The sequence below is a fragment of the Triticum dicoccoides genome, chromosome 7B (genome assembly GCF_002162155.2).
Source record: "Triticum dicoccoides isolate Atlit2015 ecotype Zavitan chromosome 7B, WEW_v2.0, whole genome shotgun sequence".
Taxonomy (NCBI): Eukaryota; Viridiplantae; Streptophyta; class Magnoliopsida; order Poales; family Poaceae; genus Triticum; species Triticum dicoccoides.
The window spans coordinates 654,675,259-654,687,399 of NC_041393.1; the positions used below are offsets into that span (position 1 = coordinate 654,675,259).

The 12,141-nt window shown below is 43.1% G+C and overlaps 2 protein-coding genes across 2 annotated transcripts in view; one reads left to right on the forward strand and one right to left on the reverse strand.

Moving 5' to 3' along the window:
• Window positions 1-1,854: 1,854 nt before the first annotated feature.
• Window positions 1,855-6,183, forward strand: LOC119336826 (protein JASON-like). The gene is made up of 8 exons (XM_037608907.1): window positions 1,855-2,074; window positions 2,193-2,253; window positions 2,365-2,438; window positions 4,292-4,384; window positions 4,457-4,518; window positions 4,609-5,416; window positions 5,511-5,593; window positions 5,736-6,183. Exons 1-8 carry the CDS (start codon window positions 1,946-1,948, stop codon window positions 5,779-5,781), a joined length of 1,356 nt encoding a protein of 451 aa, XP_037464804.1. The 5' UTR covers window positions 1,855-1,945; the 3' UTR covers window positions 5,782-6,183.
• An 88-nt stretch (window positions 6,184-6,271) lies between these two features.
• The window catches only part of LOC119336827 (molybdenum cofactor sulfurase-like), a 6,940-nt gene continuing 1,070 nt past the window's right edge, over window positions 6,272-12,141 (reverse strand). The window contains exons 2-22 of the mRNA XM_037608908.1: window positions 12,058-12,141; window positions 11,899-11,957; window positions 11,464-11,624; window positions 11,046-11,227; window positions 10,442-10,559; window positions 10,210-10,312; window positions 10,083-10,128; window positions 9,881-9,919; window positions 9,636-9,792; window positions 9,460-9,562; window positions 9,098-9,214; window positions 8,922-8,999; window positions 8,729-8,830; window positions 8,535-8,628; window positions 8,336-8,446; window positions 8,161-8,225; window positions 7,729-7,877; window positions 7,343-7,575; window positions 7,047-7,177; window positions 6,718-6,828; window positions 6,272-6,638 (exon numbers count right to left, since the gene is read on the reverse strand). The exon at window positions 12,058-12,141 is cut by the window's right edge and continues 14 nt beyond it. Of these exons, the coding sequence (XP_037464805.1) occupies window positions 6,522-6,638; window positions 6,718-6,828; window positions 7,047-7,177; window positions 7,343-7,575; window positions 7,729-7,877; window positions 8,161-8,225; window positions 8,336-8,446; window positions 8,535-8,628; window positions 8,729-8,830; window positions 8,922-8,999; window positions 9,098-9,214; window positions 9,460-9,562; window positions 9,636-9,792; window positions 9,881-9,919; window positions 10,083-10,128; window positions 10,210-10,312; window positions 10,442-10,559; window positions 11,046-11,227; window positions 11,464-11,624; window positions 11,899-11,957; window positions 12,058-12,141 (2,360 nt within the window). The 3' untranslated portion in view covers window positions 6,272-6,521. The remainder of the gene's footprint in view (window positions 6,639-6,717; window positions 6,829-7,046; window positions 7,178-7,342; window positions 7,576-7,728; window positions 7,878-8,160; window positions 8,226-8,335; window positions 8,447-8,534; window positions 8,629-8,728; window positions 8,831-8,921; window positions 9,000-9,097; window positions 9,215-9,459; window positions 9,563-9,635; window positions 9,793-9,880; window positions 9,920-10,082; window positions 10,129-10,209; window positions 10,313-10,441; window positions 10,560-11,045; window positions 11,228-11,463; window positions 11,625-11,898; window positions 11,958-12,057) is intronic.

Genomic DNA, 12,141 nt, shown 5'->3' on the forward strand with positions numbered 1-12,141 from the left:
CGGTATAAACTCTGAATTGAACGGGCAAAGTCAACCAGAATTATACCCAAAGTTACCGTTGATTTTTTGATTGTGTGTGCATTTTTTTCCCAAAAACTTCCAATCTATTCACATTCAATCACGGCAGTACAAAACAACAGAGGTAATAAAAATTACAACCATGTCCATGGACCATCTAGCGACGACCACAAGCACTGAAGCGAGCCGAAGGCGCCACCGTCACCGCTCCTCCCTCACTGAAGCCGGGCAAACCTTGTTGTAGTAGCACTTCATGCTTGATCATGCCGACATCAGTGAAATTTAGAGTTTTTCTCCTGCCTACAGATTCGGTTATGTGGTATGGAATGTGAAACTAACGTCCGGTCACTAAAAATTCCCATTTTAGAGTCGCTGTTTTTGTACAATATGGTATGGTAATTTCACTGGAAAAAACCAGCCGCCCATATTTGCTTGTGTCAATGGACACCAGCATGTTGTCCCAACTAGGAGCGTCTCCTCCCTCAAAAAAAAGAAGAAGGAATTTCTCCAGTTTGGTTATCTAGGATGAAGTCGAACTAGCCATATTCAGGTATTCAGGGACGATGGGTGACGACGTTGCTCGATGATGGTTTTGCAACCACATTCAAGGCGAAGATCGCACCTCCCCCCTAAAAAAAATCCAAAATTCAGATTTTGTGAAGAATAGTCGGCATTTGAACTCTTGTTTCCTGATCAGTTTGTGATATTCCCCCTCCCCCACCCCTTCATAAAGTTTATAGTAGTAAACGAGGCAACTTAGCCTCGTCAAATATGAAAAGTTGCTCCGTTCTTGATCATGTTTGTTAAGTCTGTTTTGGTAGATAAGTTGGTCTGTCAAGGGTGCCCTATTTGTTTGTTAACGAGTGCCTATGGTATGGGTCACTAATTACCGGACTACTCTCTTCCGCTTATTTAATAGAGAGGGTCTTTAGACCACGGTCCAAAAAACATAGCCCCCTCTCACTGTCAAAACACCATCAACTTACATAGTTAGCTCTGAGTGGAGGCCAGACTTACATGAATCTGGGGAGGTGGACACATGGCAGCATGATGGCTCTCAATGGTAGTGTGATGTCTCAAAGAAGCTGTCGGTGACAAGCCAAAACGTCCAAAGACATTTGGTGCGTCGGACTAAACCCTCGGTGACCTAGTCGATGCACTGAATCACATACTACGCGCTAGAGCAACTAGTTGATCGACGCATAAAACTCAAATACCGCAGTGATGCACGAAGAGAACAGGTCCGATACATGAAACGCGTGATCTAAACCATCTACCCCGCTTCCAGGTGAAAACTCGGGAAGGCAGGGAGAAGGGGCCGGAGGCGGCGAGTTAATTGACAAGTAACTTGAGCGGAACCCCACGTAACTTCTTTCCTCCTAGGTGCAATGTCAAAGAGGCGGTGCCAAGCCTAGCTCGCAGCCACATCTTTTTCCACAGAGTTCGTCGCCGGAACCCGCAGGAAATCCCCGCGGTCGGTGAACAGTCGGCGTCGGGGAGCCATTTTCCTCGTGTGTACAGTGTTCCTCGCTCGTTCTCGACGCCGACCTCTCTCCCACCCCGAATCCACCGCAGCGGTCAAAATCACGTCGCGTCGCACCACACAGCCCGCGACCGCGACCCGTTCGTTCGTCCGTTGCCCGAACGCATCTGCGGCCCAGGCAGACTACCACGGGACGGCCCAGTGACGACAGAAGGCCTGGGCCGCGGTGACGAACTGAGCCCTGCTGACGAACCGGGCCGAAACCCCCGGGCCCGGCCCGCTGACCCGAGCTTCTTCGAGTTTCACTACGGCTACCTCTCTCCGGCCCCCTCCTCCTCCTCGTGTGTCCCATTTCAAACGGCCGCCTCCGTCCCCGTCCCCGTCCCGTTCCCGTTCCGATCCGACGGCGGCGCGGCGGAACCCTAGGCCCCCGGCGGAGCCCCGATGTGCGGCTGCGCGGAGGCGCTCGTGAGGGCGGTGGTCGCCTTCTTCGACGCCGTCCTCGTCGACTGCTTCCTCTCCTGGTTCCGCCGCCGCCGCCCCGGCCCCGACAGCCCCGCCTCCGCCCACCGGGTAAGCCAACCCTACCTCTCCCTCCCCCTCTCCCTCTCCCCCGCGTCCGGCTCTTCGATTCGTTCGTGCTCCGAGCCCAGGCGGTGATGAATTTCTTGGTGCGTTCGCGTCTGTGCAGGATCCGCTCGTGCCCAAGGGCCGGGGAGGGGAGGCGCTCCCGGCCTCGGACGAGGAGAAAGGTACGTATCCTCGATTTACTCCCTCAGATTCGCGATTCCGGCCGTATGAATTTGGTGTGCTGTGGTTAACCACTTTGCCGTTCGTTCCATGCGTGCGTGGTGTTGTTTCAGGTTTTGCAGAGAGCACAGGGTCGAATGAGCAGTTGGCAGGTGGCGATGACACCGATGAGGAGCTTAGGAGAGAGGTACGCATACCGGAGCACAGCTAAATGAATCTCTGTTACTTTTTCAGTCACACGTGGGGAATGGATGTGCGGTTCTTGTTACCGTCAGGTTGTAGTTCCTAGGCTGAGAGCATCAGCTTTGCAAATTGCGCCTGTGCTTCCACAATGCGCGCGATGTGTGTGGATGGTTTATAGATGGAGAGATCAGGTTCACACAGTGCCTGGTGATAGCTAGTACAGTTACAGTGACTGTCAGATTGTGGTTCCAGGCTGATGTTGTGATTGCATATCTGTTACTGTATTTCCCTGATGCGCAAAACGTATGTGGCTAGTTTACATGGAGAGACTATGTTTACACGGTACCTAATAACTGAATGAGCTGAGGCCCCTTTTTCGAGTCACACATGTGGGGAATGTTTGTGTAAGACCATTTTGACTGTCCCATTGTAGTTCGACGGATCTAGCTTCACTTTTTTACTGTAATATTTGTTACCTTTAGGTACCCATCTGCTACAGCCTACAAGGTATCACTTTAGATTGAATTTGATCGTGCCTGTATTTCTGTGTTGAGCATTATGGTAGTTTATAGGAAGGGGTTTAGGTTTGCCCAGAATCACACTGCACCTACTAGCTGTGGCATACAATTTTCCATGACAAGGGCTTTAGTTAGTGTATTTTGTCAAATGCACACTGCAAGTAACTAGTTTATATGTTATGAACAAATAAAAGGATGGTCCTGGAATTTCATAGACTGGGTGTTGTATATGGTAAATCATTCTTTTTATATCTTCTGGTTATAAGAATAGAAACTTCCTGTATGTTATGACCAAATAAAAGGATGGTTTATATGTTATGACCAAATAAAAGGATGGTTCTGGAATTTCATAGACTGGGGTATTGCATATGGTACTGTATTTCCTTGACGCGCACAATGTATGTGGATAGTTTAGATGGAGAGATTAAGTTTACACAGTACCTGATAACTGAATGATCTTATGTCCCTTCTTCGAGTCACACATGTGGGGAATGTTTGTGCAACCATTTTTATGGTCCCAGTGTAGTTCGACGGATCTAGGTTCATTGTTTTATTGTAGTTTGTGTTACCTTTAGGTTTCCATCTGATACAAGGTAACTGTTTAGGTTGAATTTGATTGTGCTGTATTTCTGTGTTCAGCATTATGGTAGTTTATATGAAGAGGTTTAAGTATACCCAGTATTTGTACTGTACCTACTAGCGGTGGCATACAATTTTCCATGGCAAGTGCTTTAGTTAGTGTATTTTGTCAAATGCACACTCCAAATAACTACTTTATATGTTATGACCAAATAAAAGGATGGTTCTGGAATTTCATGGACTGGGTGTTCTATATGGTAAATCATTCTTTTTATATGTTCTGGTTATAAAAATAGAAACTTCCTGTGTTCCTTTTTGACTGCATGAAAGCAAATGTGCGTATGGCATAGCCAATATACACACAGCTGTATGTACATTTGCATTTTTGTAAAGTATAAATGTAAAAGTTACATTTTAATTGTCCTGTAGCTGTATAAGTAAATCCAATGTTTTCAACAGTTCACGAGCTTGATTCATTGCACCTGCTGATAATAATTCTATTTTACGCATTGGAACATATGGGGCTTAGTCCAGAAATTTTCATCGTTCCTAGTCCTATCTTATTAGGAAAGCTCACTGGTGTTGGTATTATTGACCAAAATGTAGTCTGTTCTGATCGCTTTTTCTTTTCTTCTGCATTTGTTTACTTTTTACGTTCTGGCAGTACCTGACTTTGTTTTCAGAGCTTGGGAGTATGTAAAATATTCCAAGAACTAAGGCGTTTTTATATTCTATCCTAATTTGACATAAATCCACCCAGGCAGTTCACCTCCAGTTGTACGGCACAATATCGCAAACCCCGGCTGAACTTCGGAATGTGTCATATGAAAGTAATTCTGAATCCGCTAATGAGGTAGGGACAGTATCTATGGAATAATTTTGTTACTAGTTTCATATATCTGATGCCTTCTTTTTGGATATGCAGTCTGATGACATGTCCATCAATGCACTGGCAATGGGAGGAACTGGATTTAATTCATCTGGATGGTAATAACTGCCCCGGTTTTCCTATGTGTTTGGACTTTCTTTAACATGGTTTGATGATATTTATAATTGATGTCTATTTCAACCTTTCAGCTTCAAATGCGAGGAGGATTTGATGAGTGAACTTGAAGTTTCACGAGATAAATCACTTGATTCTGTTCCTCGATCAGTTCTCCGCAATAAGTCCCCATTCTGGAGCATGCAGAATAGGTTCTCTGACTGCAATGGTTCACCCTTCCCGACACCTTTGGTTCTCAGAGATGATATGCAGACCCCTGGAACAATGTATGCTTCACACACAGGGTCTACTATGTCTAGGAAGCGTGTGCGCACCCGCAAACAATTTGTCTATCCTGTCTTGAGACCCATTGAGAACAAGCTTCAGCAAGTGGAACCGTCAGAAGATTCTTCACCAATGCTGCCCTCCAGTTCTCCAAAACGTACAAATTTGGGAGCTGATCATATCAAGAAACTGCAGCAGACCTCTTCGAATTCAGTCACTAAGGTGGGATTCTCAAAATCTCTGCCATTCAGTTTTCCCAGTGAGAATGCTTCATACCAAGAAAAAGGATCACCCCCTTCGGAGGAGTCGAAGTGCCAAACCAGAAGCCCAAATCTGTTGGATGGTGGAGCTCTATCAAAATCAAATTCAGGTGAAAAGCGTGCTGCAATGAGTCTGACCCACTGGCTGAAACCTTCATCCACAGACAATGAGAATCAAGGCGTTGTCACTTCATCTGCTTCCGACCAACTGCATGATGAGATCGCGCTTTTCACGGAGAGCCCCGTCTTCTTCACGGCAGCTTCTGGGATGGACGCAGATGTCGAGAACCCTACTCCAAGGTTTCCCAAGGCATGGGACGGCAACGGCATTCCAAACACAACCACCAAGTACAAGGAGGTATGTGCTGATGGTTCATGGGTTTGTCTAGTAGCGCATACCCAAACGTATGGTTTAACACGAGCTAACCATTCTAAGATGTCACTGGTGTTAGGATCAAAAGGTCAGCTGGCATGCGACACCGTTCGAGGAGAGGCTGCTGAGGGTTCTGTCGGATGAGCAGCCTAGCGCTCCGAGGTTTGTTCCTTTCTATACATGAACGCAATTTTGGCCTTTGTTTTTGCTTTTTTTCAGCTCTTTTGCCATGCATCAAGCTACTTGCCACCCAACCCTTTGCGCATTTCACTGATCCGGTGCTAACATCATGGTTCTAACACAGGAAGCTTATCAGAGGAGACTTGTTCCTTGTAGAGGAGGAGACTTGATGGTGGAGGGAATGTTGATATATGTCAGTCCTCAACCTTTGAAGCTCCTGAATGCCATATCTTTTTTTGTCACTCCACCATATACCTTTGAACCTGCCACCAAACTTTCGCCGCCTTCACCGTGATGCAATGTTACATACAAACGGTAGAGGTGTTATACTGCTGCTATGAACATCATCAACCTCTGGTAGAGGCTTATAAGATGTAAGAAATGTTACTTAGCTGTCCTGTCTCTCTGTAACACCCTTTCTGCTGCATACACAATACTGTTGTAGCTTGTGACTGCTGACACTGAGCAGTGAGTGAGCTGACGTTGCACCTTACAGCAAGCACACTGAGATGTCTCATTGTCCCTTTTTGCCTTGTCCTGAACAGTTGTTATTACCAATTTCAGTTTCGGAATTACCATGAGTTCATGTCTCAGTAGTTGTTACCAAATTCAGTTCTGGAATCGGCTGTGTTCATGTTCCTCGGTTTTAAAATACTCGGCTGTGTTCCATGGTTACAAATACAAAACTGGCATGCTCTTATACAACTGTCATGTTCATAGGAACATCAGTTCTGAGCGACTGGCATCTGAACCATTTACAACTATACATTTTTCACATGTTTCAACTTCTTTTTCCTGTCTGAAAGGCAGGATGTACGTATACAAAAATATTACATACGGGCATTTAAAAAAACTCATTGCCAAACACCTTTTTCTGGTGCGGGTGCTGCCTCTGTATCTGTACACGAAATCACTCTGTCGAAGCGTGCACTTCTTGCCCTACTTGGAGCCATCTCTCTGCGACGGTCTCCTCTCCTCCGCTCAAACCGTCTTCATAGTTCAACAGGACACCAAACAAAATCTTGCCCTGGAAGCGTATGAAGAGCATAAAAAATTACAAGGCGAAAAACGCAAGTGCCGGCTCGCTCAACAGGCAGGCGGCTCACCTTTTCTCGTCGGTAGGAGGCCAACGTAGCCAGCGGTTCCTTCGACTTGATCACCTGCCCCGCGTTCTGGTGTAGGTTGATCATCTGGCAACGGTTGCATCCTCCCATGGACTGCACACAAACAGTCAGACAAATGGAAGGAGTGATTCAGTAACTTTTGGTGAACAGGTGTGATACATCTAAATAGCTGGCCTCATGATTTTGTCAAATCAAGGAGCTTGTCTTTCGTGGTTTAATATATGACCAATCTGAAGTTATAACAAGTAAGTTCAATTGTTTACACAACAAGCCCTTCTATCAATGGAATCTGAGAGGAAAAGCACACTTACAGTAAAATAGGCATCTCCAATGTGAAGCCTCTTCCAGTTGTCCTCTCTGTATGGCGTCGACCCAGAGATAACAATGTTGGGACGAAATCTCATTGCATCAACAAGAACGTGCTGCTTACCATTTCCATTGCCTGCAAAATGCTTACATCACGTTATCCCAAGAAAATGCTGTGCAAACAAGACTATATTATCTGAGGCAGTCAAAATTGCTAGTTATTCAATGATTTCAATCAACAATTAGAACCCTTTTTGGTCATTTTGCCACAAGTAGGGAACAGGGAAAGAAAGTTGCATACTTGAACTAAGCCGACTGTTGAGGTCAGAGACGCTCTCTTCAGATATTAGCAGCAATTGTCCTTCGTTGACAAAACTAAGTTTGCTTCGAGTGTCCCTGCATAGACGACCGTTCTTGCCAGTAGATGTGCAGAAACTGTTCTTGGAGCTTGAACATCTCATAAAGGTACAATGGCGTCCAATAGCTTCGCTGAACCATGTGTTTACCTTCTCATCATAACTTTCTACCTCGTACCTGAAGCAAATTCCAGGATTATTCAAAGTCTGAAGCCACGTGAAAAACTCGATACCGCTCCAAATAAAAAGGCAACATCAATTAAACCCAACCCCAAATGGTGAATGTAAAGGAAGTTGATCCGATAGTTGTAAAAACCGGTACGGTTCTTACCTTTGGCCATACACATCTACTTCTGCAGTTAGATGAGTCAGATTCTCCAGAAGAGAAATCTGCAATTTATCCTTTCGTTTAGGTGACTCTACAAAGAGCTTTCCAAGTTCCAGGTTGATCAATGTGCGGATAGAGGCCAACTCTGGTACCTGAAGAATATGAAACACGATTAAGACCGGAAGAAATCCTGACAGACAGACTCGCAAACTTTGAACAAATATAATAAAAAGTTAAAATGCTATTCTATTCAAGTTTTCTCCATTCATGTCTGAGATTCGCAAGGAGAAACAAAATGGAGAAAGTAGTGGGTAGTTACAAATCATGCCCTCAGTTTGCAAGTTTGTGCTTTCTTCTTTTGCGAGGTTGAACACAAGGTTGTGCATTGAGGCGTTACCCACAAGGTTGAACACATACAGAAAGCAGTTTAGTTACCTTTTTTTGGGTCAAAATTTCACCACCTGATCCTTGGAGAAGCCATTCTCTGTCATATTTTAAACCTAAGTAAAAAAGACAGCATAGTTCATAAAGTGTCAGCATATGGCATCAGAATCACTGTAACCAAAGGTACACATGAAAGAATAACCCATGCTATAGAATGTACACGTACCACCACCAGCCAGCGGCCAACTTTGCACACTAAATCCTTGGCAAGATTTCACAGGATAAATAATTATGGACTTTAAGCGAACATCTGGAACAACTTTTTGACTCTGATTGTCTGCAATTAAAAAGTATATGAACTACACTGTCAATGCATACCAACAGATAAGCAATCCATCAATAATTGTATATGATAAAAAAATTACCTAGTAAGTTAAGAGTGTTCATATGCAACGTGCGCCCATTATTGAGTGTGATTGGTTTAGACATAAAAGAAGACTGCAGGAACTTGAGAAATTCCTAGGAAAAGGAAAGGTTGTGAGATTACTGATTACTTCTTCGAGAAGATCTATGTAATGGAAATTTGATAAATGTCACTGCAAACTTATTAAAATCACACCTCCGCATCTTGATAAGTGGAAATATACCCAAATGATATTCTGACAGCACCAGTTGGTTTTCCGTTTATTACGTCGTTATCATCCCAACAAACATGCCCAGCCTGGCAAGTAAGCACACATTCACGTTATTTAGAGGTGAAACATTTATAATGATATGCCTATTTCTGTGTTAACTAAGTCTGTATGGTGTACCTCAAAGTTGGAAACTAGATCCAAGTGCGACAGGCCAAGATACTTAGCACAAGCCCCAGGGTTACAGAAGCAACCCGTCTGCAAGACATCAGAGGGAAAATCAGCCAAGGAAACAACGTGAGTAGAAGGCCACAACATAAATAAAATGGAAGCTCGGTCTATAGTTATACACTTACACGCAGATGGACTCCTGATAAGGAAGCAAGCTTCTCCACCTCACGGTATCCAAACCAGGTGCCATCTTCTCTTTTCAAATTGAATGTGATCGTAGGGCTCATCTTCAGATCTGCCACCTACAGCATGTCATATAAAAAATGAACAGAGCTAACATATTACAGGTAAGAAGCCTAGAACATCATGTTCATACTGTCTAGCTCTGATATTGATGATGGCCATTCTCTACCAATGGAAGAAACGCAAAAACAGCAACATGAACTCTTAAAGAAGGCATCAAAATAACCTTGCTTTTGTACCAAACTCCTTTTCAATACAATGAAACGCAAAAGTCTTTTGCGTTTTCTCGAAAAAAAAAAGATACCTTAGAAGCTTGTTGTCCATAGATTACACAAACATTTTTCTTATTTCTGTGCTTCATGTCCAGCATTTTCTTTCTCACATAAGTAGCAAGAGATGATGTGTGCCTACAAGAGAAGAGGGTGTTTACAGAGAACATCCAGGACAGAATATTAGGACCAAACTATCTTGAATAGATACCGTGCAATTGCGGGGGTAGTTAGCATCTCAATTATCTTAAAACCATGCCGAAGAGAAGCTATGCTCAAGAACGAGATCGTTCCATCCTCAAGTACTTGTTCGATGCTCTTTCTTTTCTGAACAAAGTCAATGTCAGCAATTGAAGCAGCTACCGTTCCTACAGATGTTACACAAATTCAGAAACTTAATTAGTAACAAGACATAAGATAAATAGAACATATAAATTAAGTAGGGCAACACAAAACCTCCACTGAAGTATGTCTTGTTCAGCAAACTGGCAGCCTCTGACAAAACAGAAAATATGAAAGATGTCATAAAGTTGACATTATTAGGAGGATTGACAGCAACCAGATAAAGATTGATGTTAGGCTATTTAATGTAGTTTATAGCATGTGAAATACAACATAGCTATTATGCCAAGTTAAAGTGATAATGCTTGTTGCATACCGTTTTTTACAATTAGAGCACCAAGACCAGTTGGATAGCCAAATATCTGCAAGTTTACCAAAATATAGCATTGGTCACATCTCTAGAACCAAGATTTCAAGACAATAGTAGGTGCATATAGATTTACCTTGTAGAACGAACAGACAACAAAATCAGCAGGATAGACATCTAAATTTGGTGGTTCAGTTGCACATCCTTTGGCAGCATCTATCAGAACCATCCATTGACCCCTGCATTTTTGTGTAATTAGTAAGTATGGTCAAGGTACCTGAAGTTCCACTAAAAGAGGGTGATAACCCTTCTAGAGAAATTGATTGTCTTGTCCAAAGCATGGCTGTCACATTTATCAACCATCTTACTGCTGCTGCGGAAGCCCCACGAGATTTCCTTCCTTGATAAGCTTGACCAAGTTGAGGTTGAATTTCTGTCCGGAGAAATTGCACTCAGAAGGGAATGCAAACAGATTCCAATTGTTTTCTACACCACAGGGAGAAAAAATAAATTAAGATTTAAAAATGATAATAACTACACCAGCACTGATGTTCAGTTAACTGAGTGCAACTTTAAATTTGGCTTCCGTTTTTGGTATTTGTAACTCATTTGTAGATTTTCCTTTTTTTTTCTTGTTCCACATAATCACTTTCAGAGTTTGAAGCAAATTTCTGCAGTTAGATATTCGAGTTATTTGTGTACATTACATGGTACAACAATTGGGCTTGAAATGCCAATTAAATAAATAAAACTTGTGTATTAGAAAACATTCCCGGAATGCGGACAAATAAGTTGCATCTAGCTTGTGGAAGTTTCATAGTTGTCTTAAAAAACAAATCTAAAGAAGATAAAGCGAGTCAATCAAATTCTATACAAAATATAAGCTCCAGCCCACTGATCAACTATTATAACTGAACATAAGATCTTGATAGTATGTGAAGAACGAGAGATGCAATTCTGACAAAACTTTACCTGAAGCCGCTGAAAGGCTTCCATTCTGACAATTCTGCGGAAGGACATCTCCACCTCTTCTTTGGTTTGAGTGTCTTGAGATCTTAAGCAAATCAGAACTAGGACTTCCATGGTTCTTTTCAAGACCCTTATCCTCTTCAATATCAACCGCCAATGCAGTTGCTCCTTTGGTCAGAGCATATCTACAAATACATTAAGGACACACAAATTCTACAAGATACCCTGCATCAACATGAACTTCTCAACTCTATGCGAACATTTTTTTTCCTAAAATCAAATTAGAGAAACTATTGGTAATACTGAATTGATAAGGAACCCGTCGTGCTATTGCAGCTTGTATGTCATCAGAGGTTATATGCTTCAACAGCCAAACCAGTAAAGTTGTGATCTGATACTGAGAATTTTAACAGAAGGATACTCTCTTATCCCAAGTACACTATTATGATTTTCCATTGTGTACATGTAACAGCTTTCTCTGCTCCATGGAAAACATTCACCAACAAGTTTCAGAGCCGCTGTTGCCCCGGAGGTGAATATGCATTTGTAGTCTCTTGGAGATGCATTAAAGTATTTTAGGACCTGTGTAAGATAAAGTCTGCATCATAACCAAGAAAAAAAAAAGCTGACTGCAAACTTACTCAAATGCACGGAATAGAGCAAGATGTCGGCAAATCACAGTATCTTTCAACTTTCAATCACAATGACAGGTGCAAACTTCATCAATACTCTCCTAATTTAGCTATATGCAGTTTGAGCATTTCTAAATTTACAGTAAGTTGAGATAGACACAAGTGGCCACATTGGGACATGAATGGGGACAGGACTGACTAGATACAAGCCAGAAGAAAGGTACCTGATGGCGCGCAGCAGTAACGACATCGCTCGCAGCCATGCTCGAGTCACTCTGGCTATCTAACAAACATGTCAAGGAGCACATCCACAAGAACTCGCAACACATACATCGATAACAGGAAATAAAACAATGTCTCTCGACAACGCGAGCCAAGGATACGAGGGTTGCCATAGACATTGGAGGTGAGGTCCTTGACGACATCGGCCATCTGCGGCTCGGAATACAGCGCCGCGCCGGCATGGT